Source organism: Artemia sp. Qi Xiang Cuo, chromosome 2 (assembly GCF_049724085.1).
Source record: "Artemia sp. Qi Xiang Cuo chromosome 2, ASM4972408v1, whole genome shotgun sequence".
NCBI classification, from domain to species: Eukaryota; Metazoa; Arthropoda; class Branchiopoda; order Anostraca; family Artemiidae; genus Artemia; species Artemia sp. Qi Xiang Cuo.
This window is the reverse complement of record NC_142795.1, coordinates 40,393,247-40,416,783: the sequence shown is the minus strand read 5'-3', so window position 1 is coordinate 40,416,783 and position 23,537 is coordinate 40,393,247. Positions and strand designations below refer to the sequence as shown.

Here is a 23,537-nt window from a genome sequence, read left to right as displayed (position 1 = left end):
ACTACCTACAGAGACCAGACTAATACCTCGATAATTACCACACTCACTTTTATCACCTTTCTTATAAAGTGGTTTAATTAAGGTTTTCCTAAAATCGTTAGGTACTTCCCCTTTTTTAAAAATCGTATTCATAGTCTTCAGTAATTTATTTCTAACCTCAGAGCCACCATATTGAAGAAACTGTTTTACCACACTATCTGCATCTGCACTTGATTATTTTTTGACAATTTTGGTACTATCGCTAATTCTTCTTCATAAAACAAATCTTCCTTTACATCCAAGGTATGACAAACTTTTTCATTGTCCTCTATATTTTTTCCTGCAAGGTTATGCAAATTCTCAAAATGTTCGGCCCATCTCTCTTTAGTTTTTTCCTTAGCGCTAATTGCGACCCCATTCCTATCTTAACTGGGCCAAGTCCGGATTGACTACTCCCTCTCAATTTGTTAAGATGCCAGTAAAATATTTTACTATTATGCCGTCTAGCTGCATTTCCCAGATCCTCGGCAATTTTATCCATGGCCTCCACTTCACACCTCCTTAGTTCATATTTTAATGCTTTCTCCACTTTCTTTACATTCCTTTTATTTTCATATGATCCATCACTCAGATAATTCTTGTAGAAGTTCTTTCTCCTTTCTATTAAACATAAAGCCTTTTCACTAATATTGTTAGCTGCAGTTCTAGCTTTCTTCCCTAATACACCTTCAGCAACTTCACAAATAATTTTTCTAAAATTATTCCAACCATCTTCCACATTCTCAAATTTTAAACTCTGAAGTTTAATATTTACCTGTTCCTGGAAAGTTTCTCTCAAATTCTCATCCTGGAGTCTACCAACATCATAACTTCCCGGAAGGTAGTTACCCTTCTGATATTTCAGCTTTAAATTAACCCTTGACACTACTAGATGGTGATCTTTACTTTTAACATCAATAATGGCACTCCTGTGTACCCTAGCATCTTAAATTGATCCTGCCAGTCTTCGGTTTACAATAAAACAATCAATAAGGTTTGCTGTCTTACCATCACGTGAATACCATGTTAACTTATGAGCCATTTTATGACCAAACACCGTATTGGTTATAACTAGATTGTTATACCTACAAAATTGCAAAAGTCTGTATCCATTACAGTTTTTGTTTCCTGCACCAAATTTACCTAGGCTAGGATACCATCTATCCCTATTTCTACCAACATGGGCGTTAAAATCTCCCAGCAATGACACCATATTTCTACCTGGAACCCTGTCTTTTTGCTCCTGTAAGTGTAAGTAAAATTCATGTGAGTCAATAGTATCTCCGTCAGTCGGTTCTACAGGGGCGTATACTACTATAGCTAATACCCCGAATTTTCTAGTCATAATATGAACAATTAGCATTCTATTATTAATACCTTCCCAGCCTAAATAAGACTTAGCAGCTTCCTTATTCATCTTAAACCCTACTCCCTGACTATGTACCCTATCCTTGCAGCCTGAGTAAATAAATTCTATATCACCTAATTTCATTCTTCCTACCCCTGGGATATGAGTTTCTGAAACTCCTAATAATTTCAGTGCGAATCGTCTGAATTCGTAATTCAAAATGTCAATACTATAGTTATATTTTATTGTCGTAGCATTCCAAGTTCCAATTTTCATATCCTTTAAATCATTGAAGTATTTTGGACTCAGGAAAAGCAATGGTCCCGGTTACCAGTACAGGACGCGGATCCACACATCTTCTAAGGTCTACACCGGAAGTGCTTAAACCGGCTTAGAACCGGACAGCAAGAAGTCCCTGGGACCTCCATGAATGGAGGCTTTGTGCAGTCCTGGGCCCATCTTGGTCACAACATGGTTTTCAGCACTTGGCAATGCTCTTCTATCAACAAGAGTCGAAATCCTGCACAGACAGTGTCAAGCCTATTACCTCCGACTCATTATATATCCATGCCCACAAATAATACGCTACTACGGGGAGGCAGCCCATAATAGATAAATTAGCTAGGAAGAGGTTTCTCAGCCCGAATACGACCATCAAAACATACCAAGCCCAGAAGAATTGTCCATTAATCAGAATCCCGTGCGAATGCTGTGTCCTTTACTAGGCTAGTATCGTTTACAATGCTGTGTCGTTTACAGCAAGTACTATTCTTATAAATAGGAAATAAAGTGAGATTTATCTTGCCTTAAAAAAAAACAACAAAAAAACAAACAAACAAAACCCTTTGAGGAGATAGAGCCTCACCTTAACAAAAATACTATCAACCCATTCGAAGCTACCTCCTCCAGTAACAACCTTCTGCATTTCAATCCTCTTTTGCAGACATCCCAGGCGTTCTAGTAGTACTTCATCTTCTAAAGTTCTAGATACATGTTTAAGTACCTTTATTTTCTTTTTAAAACCTTGAACTTCTTCAGATACCGTTCTAGGCGAGCCTAAAAATAGAAAATTAGCTTTAGAGGTTAAACAAAAAATGAAGAATAAGAGGCAACTAAGTAGGTCTTTGTAGTCAAAATTGATATAATTAGTTTATTAGTTAGAAAGCATGTACATTCAGAGTTTATGAAACCATCAGTTAAAGAACTTATAACAGGAGTGTTCATTAGTATGGAGACCTAAGTCGGCTTTACGCCGGAAAGGATTTCTAGTAGCAAAGGTAAAAGTAGAGCCAGATGGCTATTCTACCGTCAAGCAATTTCGAGTTTAAGGATCCTTTTTTATTAGCGGGATCCTATTTATTATTCCTATTATTAAAGACTCCAGCCGTAAAATCTGCTTCCATTAACACTCATAATTTCCAGTCTCATTAGTGTAATAGCAAAAAAGGGTTAATTAGCAGGAAATATTAAAAACCAATAAAAATCTCAGTGGTCACTAAGATACGCTAAGTGAAATCTCCCTGTTTGAAACTTTCAATATCAAATGAATGTAACTCACTAATAAGAGTGACAACCGTAGTTCCATCGCAAAAAGAGCCAACTGATTTTATAATGTTATTATTATGTTCAATAGAACAGCAAGAATAGGAAAAGCCAGATTCCATAATTTAGGGATTTTGAGCTTTTTTTTCAAAGTAACATATTTCTGTTTAATTTTGCCTTTTCTTGCTGACGTTCTCCGATCATTTCGAAACTTTATTGAACGACATCATAGTAAACCATTCTCGCTATTTATTGGAAATGTCACCAATAGGTATAATAACAATTCTAACAATTCAATGAAATACCGAAGACCCTCTTCTCCTAATAATTAAGTCTCAGCTGTTCAGTCTTTGCACTCCTGTAGCCACCTGAATTACATTACCCTCAACTATTTTCGAAATAAATGTTTCAAGCCCTCGAACATTTACTAAAAGAAGAAGAAAGGTCTAATCTAAAATCTGTCACACTGAGAGAAATTTAAACGAAGACGGATTAATACTTACCATTCTTCAAAAGGTCATAGTAGTTCTGCAAATTTGTTAGGTGTGACGCAGCAGCGCTATAGTTTTTCTTGATTAGATTATATCGCACTTGAGAATGTAAACGCTTCTTAATGTCTATGACTATTTCTTCCAAATGCCGTCCAAGATCAGTCTAAAAAAAGAGAAAATATGGATATTTCTTAACTTATTTCCCCTGAAACTATTCAGCCCCACAAATGGTTTAGCAAAGACCAGGAGTAGTTTGTGACTTTCACGCTATAGTGTTCTACTACGGGTCTTACGAACAAACAAGAACGCCAATTTTATGTTCAATAAGACTTTGACATTGAAGGGTGCGTTACCAGTTACCCTGTACAATTCTACACAGAAAAGGTTAGAGTCACACATTCGAATTAACTTTACAAATTTGTCGTAAGCAGACGCAAACTTTGATGACTAACTTAATTTGTCCTCATATATCTTAGACTGATATTTGCCAAAGTTTAATTACTTATTAGCTGCACGGAAGCCAGGCAGTAAAAGGACTTTTTCCTCAATCCGAAAACTGCGGGAGTTGGTAATTATTTTAGTTTGAATTTTCTGTTGGTGTTTAAATATTAAAAAACTGCTTTGAATTGTTGCCCAAACTTAACTTTCTCGAAGAACGGCATAAGATTAAATACCACTGACTTAAAAGAAAAGAAAATCCGAGGACGAGAAGTCGTGGAAGTAACTACAGAAATTACAAGTAACCAGGCGCGCACCCGCAAGTAACCGGGGGGGGTAGAGGGGTTGTATCCCCGCTCAAGAAGAAATTAGATTCTGTTTTTAAATATTGTTTGATCTACTCGGTAGAATTTTTAAAGTTTTCCGTTGGTTGGCCCAGGGACCCCCGGTGAGCCCCCCCCCCAATAATTATTTTCTGACAGCACCACTGCAAGTAAAATTGAAGGGAATATGTCGAGATCAAGTTCAAATAGTAAATCAAAACTGTTGTATAATATCATGACCCTGTTTTGAGCTGAAAGTTCAGATACTAATTTACTATAAAATACCGCTACCAAGACCAAAACTCTTTGCCTAGTATCTTTATGATGAGGATCGCTAATTAGAAAGAGGAAAAAATACTCAGAATAAAACGTTTTGGTGGGCAGTCTAATTGCATTTGAGGCGAAAGCGGGGACGATACCACATTTTATACAAGATAAATACAGAAAAAAGTATTAAAAATGTGATCGAAAAAAGAAATTCATATAAATGAAAGATAAGACAGCTCTTGGTCGATTTCCTGGAGTCAACTACACTAATCTGAAAACCGTAGTAACACGGCTTAATAGTAGGAGAAAAACACCTGCGGCTTAGATAAGAAAATGCTAGCTATCTAAAGCTATATGAAAGAGGGGAAAGCAGCAAATAAGCGCAGTGGAGAGAGGTGCGCAACAAGAGAATTCCTAGAATCAATCATAGGATATCTCAGTTGACTCCAGTTCACGATCAAGCTACAGTCAAAACCACTTAGGATACTTTAATGTCGCGTGATCGATAGACATAAAATACAAAAAGGATTACATGTTTTGAAAGGAATACAAGTTTAAATTGAACACTTGGCAAAAATGAAATATGTGGTAAGAGGCCTCAGCCAATTAATTTAAAAAAAAGAAAATTTTTCCAAGGGAAGTAAAGATCGGAGTTGAAACTTAAAACGAACAAAAGTTATTATTTCACAGCCTATCTAACATACATCGATAAATCTAATACAAATAAATCAAATGGTAATATTACCCTATGTATGTGGAATTACAAAAAACTAGCGCTTTACTGAAAACACAAAACCATATAGAAGTTTTGATACAGTATAAGTAAACCATTTAAGGAGACTTTTAACAATATAAAAATAAAGCATTTTAGGATTGTTGCTTTTTATTCGTTCAATTTGGCATCACTTCTGCACAATGAGCTCAGTCCAATGATTGACTGTAGTTTTGATTTGAAAAGGACACTTTATGACTATTTTGTAGACAAGTTCGAAGTGAACCAATCTTGATAGTATTAGGACTACAGACTCGCTTTAGAATTTGTATCATTATTTAAATCGAATTTGTATCATAGTTTCGAATAATACTAGGTGAGACCAACAGGTTACCTGATAAATCAATCCATTATTTTTATGGTGTTTAATGACTTTGCATGTGTTAATAAAATTTTTATTTTTATGCCTAAATTTTTAAGACAATTTTAATTGTGTAGATAATTTTACTGATATCACAGATCGTGTTATAGATTAATTTGCTGTTATGAGGGTAAGTACTAACTTTTAACTCCGAAATCAATATTCTTGTTTTTGTGTTTCCAGTAAAGCACTAGTTTTCTGTAATCCTACGAACATGGGGAAATGTCACCAGCTGATTTATTAACACTATTTTTATCGATATATGTTAGATAGGCTATGAACAGTAATTTTTGTTCTTTTTAAGTTGCAACTTCGCTCTTTACTTCCCTCGGAAAACTTTATTTTTCAAAATTAATCTGTGCCCGTTTTTTATTTAAATTTAATGTAGAAGCAGCGCTGCGATCATCCTTTTTCTGTGGGGGGGGGGGAGGGGGAAGGCAGGCCAGACATATACGGAACAATTGTTTGCGTTCGCTTTAAGTTTTAATATTACTCCTTACTTTCAGCAGGAATTTTTTTAATTTTATCTCTGATTGTCTCTCAAATTATTCTAACAAAATTTTCTTATTAATCGTGTGTATTTCCGGTATTTGTCTAAATTGTTCATGATAGAAGATAACAGTCCCTAAAGAAGTGGTGAACAGCTGCAAAAGCCGTATCATGGTTGCAACGGTAGCTGTAACCTAGTAAAGAGCAAACAACAGCCCATAGTAACCAAAAGTTCAAAAACGTGTTTAGAAAAAAACCGCCTAGTGAAAAAAAATTGTCATCTGACATTGATTCAAGAATGGTAACTATTCTTTCCGTTTGTATCAAAAATAAAAGTTTATTGCGAAAACAAATTTACGGTGATTTCGAAAAAAGCCTGAAACCCCTCGGAAATGGCGTCAGATCAAAATGAAACGTGTGCCATTGGAATGAGCATAGTCAAAAGCCTTATTCAGGGAAATTACAGTCCCCAAACTTGAACAACAAAGAAAATCACTTTTTTGCATGGGTAGCACTGATGTGTCCCCCCCTTTTTTCTGTTTCTCACATCTACGTGTTTCTATAAATTCCATCATCTGCAAGTGCCATATAACACAAAAATGGCACATTCTGTGCCATTTCTCAAGGGGTGGGGCTAGCGGGCTACAAAAACATCATACAGATGTTTCATAGCTCACATAAAATCTATTTCTCATATCTACGTTTTCTTTATAAATTCAACCACCTGCAAGTACCAAATGGCATTATAAATGGCACTGTTGATGCCATGTCCCAAGTGGAAAAGCTAGGGGCTAGTGGGCTGCCAGAACGCCTTAGAGATGTTTAATGGCTGATTTGAACGCTATTGCTCATATCTACGTGCTTTTAATCAGTTTTGCCATCCGTAAGTGCCGTAAGTGCCAAAAATTTAAGAGAGTATCGTATAAATACCTTACCGAGACCTTACCGAGTGTTCTTGCAGCCGGACGCAATTAGGAGGCGCAGATATGTGACTCTGTCGTAGGGTTTAATCCTGGTATCATTAATGTTGACAGAGAGCTAACTTTTTACCTTGTGTTTTGTGCCGTTAATAAAAAAAAGTTCAGTCATAGTTCTGAGTTCTTTATTTAACAATAAAAATCATAAACAAAAAACTACTTCAACAAAATCTCCCCCATAAGGCTCAATAGATGCATTAAATGAAAGTCAATCGTATTATAGCCCTCTGTAACTGATGCCTACATTTTGGAAATTTTGATATCAAGCCGGATGCTTGAAAGATATCATTCCTAAGGTTTAGAAGCGATAAACTGATGCGACAAGAATAAAGAAGTAAGACATGATTACTGCTTCTTTTTTTTATCGATAATAGCGTCGTTGAACAGCGATTGCCTGCTTTGCAACCTTGAAGTACACCATTCTTGACATGGGGCATTTTCTTTGCAGACTGATAGCCGGATATAGAATTCATGTGAACGTCAGCCATGCATTTTTGGGATATGTGGCCATGGATGCCAGAATTAAAGATTCTGCTGTAAAACCCTTTTTTACAAGATAGGCTTAGGTCTAGCAAAGAGTCCCTTACTTCAAATGCTATAAATGTGTATCCACAAAAGGTTGGTGTTTATCCCATTGAATTGAGATGCTTTTAGTTCAGTCAAAATTTAGTCAGATGTGGCTAATATCAAAGAATTTTTTTAGATACGCTATATGTGTTTTTGTGTGGAAAAAGCTCCTTGAAGCATTCTCTTCACTCTCCTCCTTCTCCTTCTCCTTCACTCGCCTTCCCCCCTTCTGTGCCGGCAAGCACATGAATACGATCTTTTATAGTACACAAACGATTTTTCTGTAAAGAAAAATCGTTTGTGTACGGCGCTTTTGGTGCCATATCTCAAGTGGAAAAGCTGGGGCTAGTGGGCTACCAGTACTTTTTAGAGTGATGTTTAATGGCTCATTTGAAAGCTATTGCTCATACCTACGTGATGTTTATCAATTTTATCATCCGTAAGCGTCAATTTTACAATAGCACTAAAAACAATACTTTTGATGTCACTTCTTAAGTAGAAAAGCTTGGAATCATAAAACGAAATCGTCATTGTAATAATTATGATCCAAAACCCGTAACAAGAAGTTTGCAAGAACACCTCTCGTATGTTCCTCCTCCGAGCCCCCTTAGTAAATTACGCAATTAAGGTAGGCTACATCCACTAATATATCAAATCACATTATTCGAGCCGTCGTTCTGTTGGTAAGCATTCGACTTCGAAATAGATTGTCTTGCGTTTGGTTCCTGCTTGGGTGTTTTGTTTTTTCAATTATGGTTTTCTCCCTTCTATACGATCATTTTCAGATAATTTCACTTTTTTTTGTAAATGTAATGCACTCATTTTTAAAAAGCATATCCCAGAAAGGTAACGACTGAAAGTAAAGAGCGAACTGAAGTTAATGGTACCCAAAAAAAAGTTATTCGCATATTACATTTTCATAATTTCATAAGAAGGGGGAAATATACTCAAAATATAATCTGCAATGATGAAAATAGCACTGTCCAATTTATTTACTCAAGAACCATAAAGAGAATTTTTTGACCATTTATTAGGAAAATGTGAATCTAGTACCCTTTTTAAGAGTCAAAAGGGACGAGAGGGTAACTAGGCTATTTACCACGCCAGTTTTTGCCCCCGTGACTTATCGCGGCTAAACATCGCGCCTTGTCATTTTTTTAAATCAAAAAGGAGGGGGAAAATACAAGTCTTCAAACATAGCTTTGACCACTATAGCCTCTCAAGTAAGGGCCTAAAGCTATGAAGAATTGCTCATTTTATCTAGACCAATTCATCATCAAGCCTTCGAAGAAAGGCTTATTATACATTGTTGAACTTGGGATCTTATGGATGTTTGGTTAAGAGTTTATTTTAGGTTTTCAAAAAGATATTCCTGGGAACCAAACCCACTTTATGTATATAGCTAATTTCGAATGAAAGAGCTTATCAATGAAGAAATTTGAACTTTTTAAAAAAAAAACAGAAGCAAATTTCGTTTTAGAAGCAAAAAGATAATTTAGTGTTAAAAAAATGGGTAAGAATTTCTATTCTTCCACTGTCAGTTCATGCTCAAGCCCTGAAAAATGTACTCACAATGCTGACAGTAAAAAGTATTTAATTGAACCTTTCATCAATATATAAATGTACACGCTAAGTCCGAAATTTTGAATTGTCTGAATGGTAAAATTCTAGTTTAGCGGCTTCTTTCTATTTTGAAAAGTGATTGAGATAGGTGAATAAAACTTTCAGGAATGAATCCAGGGCCAAAAATATAGCCCGGGAAATATCGCCAAGCTACCATGCCTTTCCTTTTCTTATTTCTATGGGTTAGAAAGTAATTCCTGAAATGCAATGAAAATGTAATTCCTGTCATGTCACTAGAATTTTAAGCTATAGCAAGGATTTTTTCCTAAAACTAAGAACGAGATTTACAAAACTTTAAAACGTTATAAGTTAGAATTGAGCAAGTGTACGAGACTCAAAACACTTTTCTTATGCATCGTTTAAGCAGAAGATCTTTTTTACAAGGTTTAACTTTTAAACCAAAAAGATTGTTAAAGGTCATCAAATTCCAGATTCCTCTTAAGGGAGAAGGAATGGAGGTAGGTGCTTCAAAATGTCTTCCCATTAAATATATAAGACAGCAAGAATCCTATAAATAGAATTTCACCTTAAAAAAAAAAATAAAGAACAAAAAATCCATCGTTATCACAACAAAAATCGTGAACAAATTCTATTTATTTTTCAATCTTTAACTGTTTCATTCTAAAGACAAAGACCCGAAATAGAGGTATTATGAAGTACATTCAACAGCTTTCGCTTATGAAACTTCGACTTAAAAAAAAAAAATCCTTTTGTATGTTCATTATCTATCAAAGTAAACAATTTGCTTTTATAAAATTCAACATACTTTCTCATTAAAATACGTGTTTATTATTATTATTTTTTTACAATGGCCGCTTAAATTCAAAGAAGCCAATAATGCCTTTCCTTGAAGCTAAACTCAGTTTACAACATTTTGAACAAATACAAATTTGCAAATAAGTTTGGAAATCCAGAACAAACTGATTTACAAATCAAACACAACATTCCACTAAGAGGAAATCTAATCAGATGAGAAAATACAGAACATTTGTCCCAATACAAACCAGTTTAAGTGAAACTTGTAATAATTTAATACAAAACACAACTAATAAACATAACCAGATTTATGTCGCTAGGGCAACGAAAAGTTTTTTTTTCGTCACAGTAGCACTGGGTTTATTTAAAAATAAAGTTTACATCTTCGATTCCCTGAAGCAAACTTGTACGGGAGATGACCCTCCTTATAAATCAATAAACCAAGAGAAAAAAAAATTAGAGCTCAACTTACCGGACCCAAAAACCACCGAACCTCCAAACAGCACCCAACAAATTTATAATTTTTATATTCATTTACATATTCAGCTGCAAATAAACCCTCCTCAAAACTTAACTTAACTGGTCCAGAATAATCCATCCAAAATATACACATCAAAGCAATGGTTCTTTAACAATTTACAAAATTCCTGCAGACCCCCAACATTCCTCAGATCCTCTGGCAAACCTTCCCAAACTAACGGAACAACTTTATTGCACCAATCTTTGGTCGACTTCGCCGACAAAAATATTATGGGAATAACAATTTGATTTTCTTTTTCTTCACCATTGATTAAATGCTATAACTGTCAAGCTCCTTAAAATCTTACAAGTGTTGCCTCAATAAGAAATTTTTTATTCAAAAAAAGTAAAATGATTACATGGTCCTTAAAAAAATAAAAAACAAAAACGCTGTGTTCTTATAAAAACTTTATTCTCTATTTCTTGACACCTAATCATTGTTGTTAGTTTTAAAATACACCGTATATACAAGCTAACACTTTTTTACTTTCCCTAAAAATACTACTACTACTACTAACAACTCACTGCAGAACCAAGCCGCCTGAGGCCAACCCAGCTACGGACCCTCCTCCTCCATCCCAATTTATTCAAAGCCTCCCTTTTTACACACACCCCCCCCCCCAGAAAGTTCCCATTTCCTTTACATCTTTCTTTATGACGTCCTCCCACCCCACACGAGGACGATTTGTTTTCCGTTTAGCCCTAGACGGTTGACCGAATAGGACAATCTTCGGCAATCTGTCATCCTTCATCCGCACAACATGCCATAGCCACCTCAACCTTTCTTTCATTATAGCCCAAGAGAGCGGTATTGAACCACATTTTTCGTATAGCCTACTGTTTGAAATACGGTCAGTCAGCCGGGTACCCAGAACAATCCGTAAGCAATTTCTCTGGTAAATATCTAGCAAATCTTCAACCGCTTTCCGGAGCGCCCATACTTCAGAGCCATATTTGACCACTGTCATCACTGTAGCTTCTAATACTTTAATCTTAGTTTACAGACTTATGTTCCTGTTCTTCCAAACTTTTTTTTTAACTGTGAAAATACACCCTGAGCCTTGGCTATTCTACTTTTAACATCTTCACTGCTCCCACTGTCTTTACTAATAATACTACCAAGGTAAGTGAAGCTTCTTTTCGTTACCCAACGTCACCTTTTCATCTTCACTTATTCCTAGCCTTAGTGATTTAGTCTTCTTAACCTTAATTTTCAAACCTGTTCTAGCACCCTGAACCCGCAAAACCTCTAAAAGTTCATTCATTTTGCTCACACTTTCATCTAGGATGCTTAACTTCAACAGCATAATCTGAGTCCAGGAGACTTTTCCCTCCCCATTTGATTCCGTGGTCTCCCATTGCCTTTCCTTGCTCCTCAAGACAAAATCCATCAAAGTAATCCATATAAAGGGGAATAGAACACAACCCTGCTTAACTCCTGATTTAATACGAAACCAGCTGCTAACCTGAATTCCTACCTTGACCGCCGCAATGTCATTCTCGTACATAGCACTAATCAATTTAATGTGTTTGTATACCACACAAGGATAGAACCTTTGCTAAAGCTCTTCTATCAACAGAATCGAACGCATGCTCATAGTCTATAAAACTGAGGACCAAAGGTGTTTGACAACTCAGGCACTTCTCAATTAATAACCTAAGAGTAAAAATTTGGTCGACACGAGGCTGTTCTTCTCTTAAAACTCTCTTAAAACCGCACTGTTCTTCTCTTAAAACTTTGTCTACATCATCTCACAGTCTAAAAAGTATCATATTACTAAGTAATTTGCTACCTACAGAGACCAGAGTAATGTCTCGATAATTACCACACTCACTCTAATCACCTTTCTTATAAAGTGGCTTAATTAAGGTTTTCCTAAAATCGTTAGGTACAAGTACTTCCCCTTTTTCAAAAATCATATTCATAATTTTCAGTAACTTATTACTGAACTCAGAGCCACCATATTTAAGAAACTCATTTACCACACTATCAGCACCTGGAGCCTTATTATTTTTTAATCGTTTTAGTACTGTAGCTTATTCTTCCTCATAAAAAAAATCTTCTTCACATCCAAGGTATAACAAACTTTTTTGTTTTCCTCTATATCTTTTACTACAACTCTATCTTGGTTAAGAACATTCTCAAAATGTTCTGCCCATCTCTCTTCAACTCTTTCCTAGTCACTAATTGTGGCTCCGTTCCTATCTTCAACTGGGACAAGTCTGGATTGACTACTCCCTCTCAAATTTTTAACATGCCAGTAAAATATTTTACTATTATGCCGTCTAGCTGCATCTTCCAGGTCCTCGGCAATTTTATCCATGGCCTCCACTTCACACCTCCTTAGTTCATATTTTAATACTTTCTCCATTTTCTTTACATTCCTTTTGTTTTCATATGATCTATCACTCAGATAATTCTTGTACAGGTCCCTTTCTCCTTTCTATTAAACATAATGCTTTTTCACTAATTTTCTTTCTTCCCTAAGCTTCAGCAACTTAACAAATTATTTTTCTAAAATTATTCCAACCATCTTCCACATTGTCAAATTTTAAACTCTCAAGTTTAGTGTTCAACTGTTCCTGGAAAGTTTCTCTCAAATTTTCATCTTGGAGTCTACGAACATCATAACTTCCCGGAAGGTAGTTTAGTGGAGGAAAGATACGAAAAAAATGGTCAAACGTCGGGCAAATTGCAAAAGAAATTTTTTTTTTACATTAAAATGTTCAGAAAAATTAGCTTAATCACACAAAAAAAAATCCCCCCGAATCCCCCCTGCACAAGTATCCCAAATTCACCCTTGAAGGGGGAAAATGAGGGGGAAAATCGATTTTTGTGGTTATAAATATTTTAGAGTTTAAATAGTTGTTTCCTATCAAATCAAGCATGCTGAATCCAAATATGACTTGAGATTTAAATTTTTCAGTACCCTAATGCCCATTTCCACCCATAAAGGGCAGAGGGTGGGGGGGGGTAAAACTTGAAATTAAGAGGCTGCTGGATTATTTGTTAATGGGGTTAAAAACCTTTTGTAATTAAAGTCTTTTTCTATGAAATCAATGGCGGCGAATTCGAAAATGAAGTTAAAAACTTGATTTTACTTGGTCAAGTACCTAATCTTACCTAAAACGGCTGTGAAAGTTGACCAGCATGAACTAGTTATTTTAATCACTTGTCGGTTGATTCACCATTTCCTATCAAGCTGGGAATGGCACCTTAGAATACGAGTCTCGAACAGTTTAATTTCAAACCAGTATTTCAGACTCCTCTTCCCCCCCCCGCCCCCAGTTTGCAGTTTCCATTCCTTAGTGCTATTCTTTATAATCAGTGGAGCCATCTACCATAGTACTTGCTATAATACTGGCGTGTTCAAGGCTATATACAAGGTTTGTGCCGTTTTTTTTTGTTTTTTTTACTCCCAAAAAAAAAGACAAAAGAAAAAACAGGGATCCGCGAGCGTTGAGTAGAAGTATTTATTGAGATAATATTTAGGATTATGCTTCTGATTTTTGAAAAGAGCGGATAATCATTTCTGCTTTTAAACTTCATTTGTGCAATGCCATCTACTGTGTATCGCTCAAGCTGAGTTTGTTCTTCTAGGTGGTGATGGGTTGAATTCTGATTTGATTGTGCCTGGATTGTCTTAAAAAACAGTAAACAAACGTTGTTGGAAGAGTCGAAAGAGAAAGCACATTTTTTTTTTCAGTATGTAGGAGACAACGTCGATTATGATATTGCTACTATCGACGGCCTGAATACCTTTCGTGGAGTGGGACTTATTGAAGTGTCTACACCTGAGTTGTCCGCAACGGAGCTTTCAATGCCAAGAAAAGAAGAAAGTGGAGATGAGATTAAGTCAATCGGCACCGTGGAATTCTACACTTACCGAAAGCCCACTAAGTCATAACCAAGGATCTTTGTTTGCTTGAAAAACTATTGTGAGACTTATGACAATGATTGGAAGGTTGAAACGCTTTGGTGTACCTCTGGCTTTTTCAAAAGCTCATACATGAGCTGGTTGGTCTTTACGTGGTCAATACACCAAAAGCTACCTCATTCGGGAAAATCGAATATTCTTTTTTGCCAATGATTAACCACAACCCAAGCAATATCTCCTGTATTTATTCTAAACTTATGCATGCTAACGAGCGCGCTAATCGAGCAGGAAAAACTCTAGTCATTACCTTTGACCAACCGCTTTACTGGAAGGCGAAGTGTATCGTCGATGCAGAGCCTGCCACAAGTGCTTTAAAAAATACTAGTGTTGTCCTGGGTGGATTTCACACACGCATGAGTTTCCTAGGAGCCATTGGCTTCCTTATAGCTGACTCGGGACTTTTGGAAATCCTAAGTCAAGTATACGCACCTAACACTGGGCGTAGTATGTTAAAAGGCAAAGCTGTCTCTCGTGAAGTGCGAGGCCATGGTCTGTTGGAGGTAGCCCTTTATCCGAACCTTTTATCATCAGAACTGGCAACAGAGCGTTTGATGGCAATGACATGCTACCAGAGCCCCTTGAAAAGGCAAAACAGGCGCACGAGTCGTTCCTTGAAGGAGATACCATCGACGAAGCGCAGGTGTCGGAAGCAGCAGAGCTTATCTATGAATTATTTCAAAGTGCAAAAGAACGATTATCTGAGTCCAGAACTGCCCGTCTTTGGTTTCAGTATCTGGACCTACTTGAAATCCTGAGCAAGAACCTGACAGCTGAACGAAATGCCAACCTTGAGCTCTATCTACAGTCGTTGTTTGAAATGCTTCATTTCTTTTCTGCTTCCGGCCACAAACTTTAAAAGAAGTCTACTTGGCTGTTCGCGCAGTCGATGTTTCAGTTGAGGAAAGACAACCCAGAGTAGTAAAGAACGTTACAGGAGTACCTGTTAATCCAAAAACTGATAACTACTGGCCGGCACTTCCTCTTGATTCGGTGATCAAACAGATCGAATGAAAAATTTGAAAACGAGTGGTAGTCTGACAACAGGTAGAGGCATGACTGAATTACAGCGGACAATTTGGACATCTGCTATGCCTACTTTGGTTCTGGTTAACGAACGCTACAGAAACTGACTGGCCTTGCGGATTTGACTATTGAAATCACGCAGTAGAGATATCTTCGAGGAGAGCTAGAGACATTGCAGACATCGAAAAAAGATAGTTCGATACATTGAGCCCCTAGAACCCTTCAGGCAGGAATCACAGCTGTTGAATATGGTTATTGGTGTCCGTGCTTTATCATCTGTAAATGCAGAAGATGCCAAATCTGTGAGAGAAACGATTTAGAAGGATATGGAAGTGAAAGGAGTTAACAACTATGTTTTCAGAAGAAAGGAGAAAGTTGTAACTATGGATGAGAAGTCATCTGTGGTGATATATAGCGAGAGAGTAATGGTCGACCCTGCTCTAATCTTTCAAGGTCTAGCTGCAGTGGCTAGTACCAGTGGTTCTGACTTGAATGAGGTTCTGTCGTTCGAGCTCTGTACTTTTCCACCATCGCTCTTTAGTTCGTCCGAGGTGATGAGGACAGCCGACAAAGCCTCTCTAACAAATACACTGATAAAAATTGAGGGACTTGAGGGTCCAAAGACATTGCCATACTCCCAGAGAGTTTTGGACGGTGGCTGGCTAGTCCATAAGATCCCATGGACTGCCGGATCCACATATTCTGAGGTGACAGGATCTTACGTAGATTATGTCACAAGACATTTCGGCCGGGCAGCGGTAGTTTTTGACTCTTACACTGATACACCGACGACGAAAAATTGCACACAGCTGAAGAGAACCAAAGGTTTGTCGTGTGCAACTATTGAAGTCTTTCCTAACATGAAGATTGTCAAAAGTAAGGAGGAATTTTTGAGAAATTCCAAAAATAAACAACACTTCATCGACCTACTTACTGAGAGGCTGGCGAACTCAGGATGCAAAGTTCTACATGCTCAGGATGATGCTGATGTCTTAGTTGTACAAACTGCAGTCAGTTGCGCTGAAACTTCATCGACTACTTTGATTGGGAATGATAGCGACCTATTAGTCCTTCTGCTGTACCATGCCAAGCTTGATGCATGTGATATCTTTATGCAGACAGACACACATGGAAATAACAGACATTGTCCGACATAAAAAGGATCAAGAACAAACTAGGAACCGAAGTAGCAAAAAATCTACTCGTTTGCCACGCAATGTCTGGCTGCGATACAACATCTAGACTTGACGGCGTAGGGAAACCAGCAGTGGTTTCCTTGTCACTTAAAGATGGGATTTTTAAGGATGCTTGCAAGATCTTGATGAAACCATGATCCAACCACCAGAAGATTGCCGAAGCTGGAGAGAAAGCTTTGCTCCGCATATACAAAGGGGAAAGCAATGAGAAGACCTTGGAGGATTTCCGGTTGTGAGCATTTACAGTGCGGGTTGCAAGTGCAAATGCTTTAGTTCAGGCAGAGCGGCTTCCGCCGACTTTGGCTGCCGCAAAGTATCACTTTTACAGGTGCTATTTTCAAATAATGAAGTGGCAAGACACGTCAAATTCGCTAAAGCCCGAAGAGTAGGGTTGGCGCCGCTCTTCGTCACGGAATTTGTATCTTCCCATTATGACAGATGCTTCACCAGCATCGGAGAACCTACTGAAGATGGTGCGGTGCCAGTGCACCAGCGGGTGTGAGTCGCTCAGATGCAGCTGCCGTCGGAACGGTTTGCCCTGCAGCTTTGCCTGCGGGGAGTGTAAAGGGGCGTTATGCACTAACGCTGCAGCAAGACAGGATGAGGACGATAACGAAGACGAGCAGGAAGAAGAGTTAGCTTTAGGTTGTGCTTTAAAATCAAAATGTTCTTGTGATTAATTTACCTGAGTTCTAAACGTTTTTTCTTTATAACTGATTGATCTGAAGTTTTGATCTCGATTAAAGAAGGGGTTTTTCAAGATATTATACTTAACAACCCCTCATATTACAGGCCGCTTAGAGCTGGAAATAAGGTAAATAGTAAAAAAAAAAAAGCTTTTCGACCTCATATTTAGCAATACAGTACTTTATTTTATATAATATGATCCCTCAGCCGCCCGACTCCGGAAAATAATTATCGGTGTACTTTACCCCCCCCCCCCCGTTCCGTGAAGGTGAAAATTGATACTGGGGTACGGAAAACTTGATTTCTGACGTCGGATTTGGATTCTTCATGCTTGATTTGATAGAAAACGACCCCTTAAACCCAAAAATACGTCCAAATAGAAGTTCTGATTTCCCCCCTCATTTTAGCCCTTCAAGGGAGATTTTGAGAAGTTGTACAAAGGGGATTCGGGGGGATTTTTTTGTGTGATTAAGCTGATTTTTCTAAACATTTTGGTGTAAAAAAAAATCTGTTGCAATTTCCCCGAGGTCAAACCGTATTTTTTCTCCACTAGTTACCCTTCCGAAATTTCAAATTTGAATCAACCCTAGACACACTACTAGATGGTGATCTTTACTTTTAAGATCAATAACAGCACTCCTATATACCCTAGTATCTTGTATTGGTTTCAATAAGGTATCAATAAGGTTTGCTGTCTTACCATCACGTAAATACCATGTTAACTTATGAGATATTTTATGATCAAACACCGTATTGGTAGAGAAGAAAGTTTCCCTCTACAAATCATCATTCTATTGTCATAACATCCTAGAGTACTTGCTGCATAAATTTCAAGCCGATCGGGCGAAGAAAAACAAAAACAAAAAAACGACCGTTTGTCTGAAAATTTGGCACAATGGAAGGTGGTCTTGAAGGGGCCAAGGGACCATTTTTGGGGCCTCTAAACATACACATAAAAAAAGTCATTTATTATTCCGCTTCAAACCGGGCACAAAATGTCAACTTTTCTGATAAAAAATTGGCAATGAGACGAAGATGGATTTCGAGGGGCCATGAGCCCACTTAGTGCCTCAAATCATACAGATTGAATCGCAAATAATATCGGCACGCCTACAACAAAGATTGTACAATATGTTGTCGTAACTCTACAGTGTAAGCTGCTGAGATGTTCGCTAAAATCATTTCTTTGTTTCGATGATTCAAATGCGAAATCAAAGTTGTGGGTTGATCATGTAACCTGTGAAAATGTAACCTGTAGCTAAGCCCAACTTTTATTTTAGATTTGAATAAATGCACCACAATGATTGGTGCAAATCTGCGCTTCGGGAGCAGCGGAACGGTGAATGGAACATTTGGCGGCCCAAAGCACTTCCAATGTCATCCAGGGGGTGCTACCGAAGCTGGTTTACTTATGACTATAGCATCCCTTGGAGTTGCGGCAAATCTGACACTTATTGTTATTATACTTTATCATCCACCACTCAGGAGGTGAGTAAGTCATGGCAACTAATAAAACTATGAATGAATACGATACTGCTTCGCTAAGCCTTAAATTATATTGTAGCTTATTCATCTACTGAAGTACTTTCTAGCGCATACATACAATTTCTTGTATTTTCTACTTTTCCTTGGGGGTATTCTGATTATAGTAAAAAATTAGTAAAAAAAAAAAATTTACTAAATAAGGAATAAGCTTACTCAGTGAGGGTAAATCACCATTGCATAAGCAGGCTTTTGTCGTGCATTTAGTTTGCAGCCATTTTCTTCAGAAGAAATATCGCGGTGCAATTTAACGGCGTTACATGAATTAGACGCACCTCCTTCTTTTTCATGCAACTAGTATAGATGCGGCTAGTTTCATAAAATTCCAGGCAAGATATGGCTTTTCTAAGAAGTACGTTGAATTTATTCAATACAGATTGAAAACTTTTCAGCTCAGGAGTGCGGGATACCACATTTAGTACATGTACGTGCCTTTGAGTTTATAATATTCATTCAGTTGCTGTAGGCCCCCCAATATGACTATACTGATACATTATAATCAGTAAATCTATAGGTAAGTCTATTTGGAAGACTGGGCTGTTTTCCTCTTGTGAAACGAGCAAGTTAGTGAATTTACTGCATTTATATTGTCCATACTAGAATAAGAATAATGATAATAATATATAAATAAATAAAACGTATGCTTTATCTTCAAAAAGCCCAAAAAATCAACATTTTTTTCTTCTCTACGGCAGAACTGCATGGTAGAATACAAGCGTAAGGCGGTCAAACACGTAAAGCCGTAAATGCGTCTGCTCCCATCTTGAGCAGTGTCCGCTACCTTTTATGAAGGAAATGCATCTCTGAAAATGTAACCTGTAGCTAAGCCCGTCAAACACGCAAAGCCTCCATGGAATAGTATTTCACAAACGTTCAATGCTTTAGATTTTAGCCTTAAAAATTTCAACTTTTCCAAATAGCAGGAGCTAAATATCAAAAGAAAGATAAATATTGTCATCAATTTTTAACTTCGTCTGTTAAGCTAAAATCTTGGAACAAGATGAAATTTTTGAAATATCATTTTTTTTTTATATATATTATCAAGTCAGGTTCAATTATTACCAAATATAGCCAAGCCTATCTAGTGGATCTTACTTTTTATAATGTGACCCAAGGGCAATTGAACCACGAGAGCACCATATAGAAAATACCAATTTAAAAATTATGCAAAGATCATCCTTCAAATATTTATTCGACTTAGACAAATTTTGCAGACAATTTATGTAGTCCGTACTTCATACTCGGAACTCAAGCCAGTGACGCACAAAACATATCCGGCCGAGACCCCGTCAAACTCTCGTTCAAAACAGTCCACATCCATAGAATTACCTGTGAATGGGTATTTGTTTATTTATTTTTAATATTTGAAGAATTTCTCTGAGTAATTTTGATCCCTTTAACAAACGAAGTCAAATAAAAGCGTTTAAAAAAGGGCTATAAAATGAAATTTTATTTCCTTAACCATCGACACCGATTTCTGAGATGGCTAGGGATCAAAAGTCACCCAGAAGTCCCCCACGTAGTGGCTAAGTCCCAAAAAATGAAAGTCTGTTTGTACTTCAGAATCCATAGCTGTTAACTGTTTTTAAACCACTGTTCTTCATAAAAGACTTGCACAAAAATAAGGGTTTTCATCAAGTTCTTAATACATTGTATCAGTTACATATTTGGTAGTTTTAATTATCGTTAATTTATTGCTAGTATTACTTTAATAAACCCTCCTAATCGACGTGGTTATTTCTAGGTGGTCATTAGGTCTTGTATTTCACCAGGCCATTGTGGATCTTCTGCGAGGTGCTCTGCTGGTTCCACTAGGAAACAGTATAATGAACTGTCAACCAGTTCCCAAGTGTGCTATTTTGGAAACTGCTTTTATTTTGCTGGTATCGGTCTCGTCAATAAATCTCTTGACAACTGTGTTAAACGACACCCCACTTCTTGCAGAAGATGATAATCCTGAGGTGGCTTCAATTCTTGGAGTCGAAGGCAATGGAGTAAAAGTAAGTCCAACATAGATTATACAACATGATAATCAGAAACTAATTATAGAAATAAATAGGGTTTGTAAGCTGATTCTTAAGACACCTAAGAACCGCCGCTCAGGGTGGTTGAAAAATATGCATTTAAGATGGATAAAAACAAAAACTTTAGTCGTGTTTTCTAATATGATATTTATTCTTTAATATTTCAGGTTTTCGACTTCTTTTCATTTGTCTGTGGGGTAAGTTACAGTTATTGCAGACTGTTTCAATCGCTCATAAAGATGAGTAGCGAAAAATAGAGAACATTCAGCAAATTCAATGTTTTAGTCGGTATTACTATTAAACTAGTGAACATGGAAATAATTTAAAATAATATATTACAAAAAAAATATAAATACCAAAAATACGAGTTAATTGCAGGCTATTAGTTTTACAAAATATTCTCTTCGTTTTCAGGGGGGTATTTCTGCTGATAATTTAATGAAAACAATTCAATATCATGTTGTATTATCCTCAATTGTATATTTTTCAGGTAAAGATGTCAAAATACGTTAAATGGGACAAATCTCATTTGGTAGGTCTCCTTACAATCATGAGAGACTCATGTTAGAAATCGAAAGCCTGATAATGGGCTATTAAAATCTTCTTCGGCTGCATATGCTTAGAAATAAGAAACCTACAACGGTTAGTCACAAACAATAGGTTTTACTCAAAGTTGCAATTTAAAATTATTTGGTAAATATATATCAAGGCCACCAAAAGCCAAGACTGTACCCCAGGACAAATTCCTTCACGTCCCTTCCAGCCTATTGGTTTCCTCTTGTTATGGCAATACCAATACAAATCCAGGTTGCTGGTCATACCTATGATCCTAAGTATTGGAAGTAGAAAAGTGCATGCGACAATTTTGTGGCATTCAGCTGCGATTTTATTTGTGTTGTGATATTTTATATCATTGAGTCTCTCAGACTTTTTTCTTTGAGGATTACTTTATATTAATAATCTTGCAGGCCCGTCACTAATCATATATGCACACAACATCCTTTTATGCAACTATAGAAGTTACGTCATTAGCACTAAGAAGTAGAATAGTTAGTTGCTTATTTGAAATCTACCGAAAAGTAAACAAATCCATTAAGAGTGATCCATGGTAGGGTTTATACTGAGAGGAAAGGAGGAGGGGTACATGTCCCTATGAAAAGAAATTACAAGATGGTTATATGACATTTTGGAACAATTAAACATGCCTGGTTGCAATGGTATTAAACATTTTGTGTTCAATGAAAAAAAACAAAAAAAAAAAAACACACACACACACACATCAAAAACATTCTTTTTGATTTGAAAGTAAATAAAGAAAGAAGTTGAGACAAATATTTCACCGTCAAAATAAATCTTTCACTAGACTCTTTGAGGCTCAACTCCCATTGAGTGGGTCCTTCTTCGTCTTATCAGGCCTGTACACGATTTTGGGGTACAACGCGAACAACCGGAATTCTATCGACATTTCTCGAAGTTATTGGTATTGAAACAAAACTAGTAGGTATAAATAATGAATTTAGTAATAGGAAATTTATAGTTGAAATAAATAAGGTACGTAAAATTCATGCCACACACCGCCGCAGATGTTAAAAAAAGCAGTTAAAATGCAATTCAGGGGTTTTGAAGATGATATTTACCCGTATGTAAACTGAGCTATAAATTCCTTTTTGATTGGGGGGTTTATTAGATAGTGCAAGCCTCTTCAGTGGTCTTATTTATTCAGACACTTAATACTAAAGTAAAAAAAGGCAATATTTCTTAGAAAAAGCGAAAGAATCTTTCTTAAAATATTTGTTTTTAATTTAAAAGGTACGAACGTCGAAAACCAACTTGAAGTTGGTTCTACTTGGTTCATTCTTTATGGAAAAGTAGAATATTTCTTCAGCAAATTACCAAGACATTTCATGAGCGATATTTCAAAGAACTAATTGAGCAAACAGATTTCGTCAAGAATAAGAAATGAAAGGAAACTAAGCCCTTTTACTTATTAATTGCCAAGGAAAAGGAATTATAATTTAAGAGAGCAACTTTCCGCATTTTCAGGAGAAAGTCAATCGTTCGTTAGTCTAAAACAGACAAAAAAAATTTCGTCAGTTTATTTACTCTAATAGGTCTGAAGATAAGGTTGTAATTCCTTGAAAGTTGTTTCAAGATTGACAACCTTAATGGCAATCCAATAAGTGCAGTCCACCAGTTTCAAACTATTCAAAAACTGTTCGAAGTCAATAAATAAGTGTTCTAAGTGCATGTTCTAAGCATATAAGCATAATAGACATTTGTTGACATGGAAAACTTGCGAAACTCTAAACTCAATTATTTCTTACAGCCGTTAGAAGCCTCGTCAAATTCAGCACTTCATGATGCTCCTCAATGCGTAGTTTTTGGTGTTTTTATGATATGGTTTTCCGCTATAACAATCAACTTGGGACCAACTTTCATCAGTGGTGCATTAGCTGCGAGTGCAGAAACAATTCAAATGGCCCCATCGTGCCCTCTAGTTCAGGTAAATCGTTCTTCCGCTCTTTCCTTAAGCAGGAAGCTAAAAGGAAGTTCCCTAGCATGGGTCTAAGTGGTGGAAATAAACTACATTGAGCCGACAGAAGCCTTTTTTTTCTTCTGAATTAAGAATGATGGTG

General features: G+C 36.7%; 2 protein-coding genes across 6 annotated transcripts in view; one reads left to right on the top strand and one right to left on the bottom strand.

Moving 5' to 3' along the window:
- Window positions 1-23,537, bottom strand: part of LOC148955225 (midasin) — a 348,425-nt gene that overhangs the window by 163,280 nt on the left and 161,608 nt on the right. For both annotated transcript variants that reach the window (XM_089100939.1, XM_089100949.1), the window contains 2 exons: window positions 3,412-3,562; window positions 2,232-2,422 (listed from right to left, as the gene is read on the bottom strand). In XM_089100939.1, coding sequence (XP_088957065.1) covers window positions 2,232-2,422; window positions 3,412-3,562 — 342 coding nt within the window. The remainder of the gene's footprint in view (window positions 1-2,231; window positions 2,423-3,411; window positions 3,563-23,537) is intronic.
- The window catches only part of LOC148955226 (uncharacterized), a 30,236-nt gene continuing 11,581 nt past the window's right edge, over window positions 4,883-23,537 (top strand). For 3 of the 4 annotated variants that reach the window (XM_089100979.1, XM_089100962.1, XM_089100971.1), the window contains exons 1-4: window positions 4,883-5,015; window positions 18,616-18,823; window positions 20,622-20,877; window positions 23,228-23,404. In XM_089100979.1, coding sequence (XP_088957105.1) covers window positions 18,636-18,823; window positions 20,622-20,877; window positions 23,228-23,404 — 621 coding nt within the window. In that variant the 5' untranslated portion in view covers window positions 4,883-5,015; window positions 18,616-18,635. The remainder of the gene's footprint in view (window positions 5,016-18,615; window positions 18,824-20,621; window positions 20,878-23,227; window positions 23,405-23,537) is intronic. The other variant, XM_089100988.1, reaches the window with a different exon arrangement.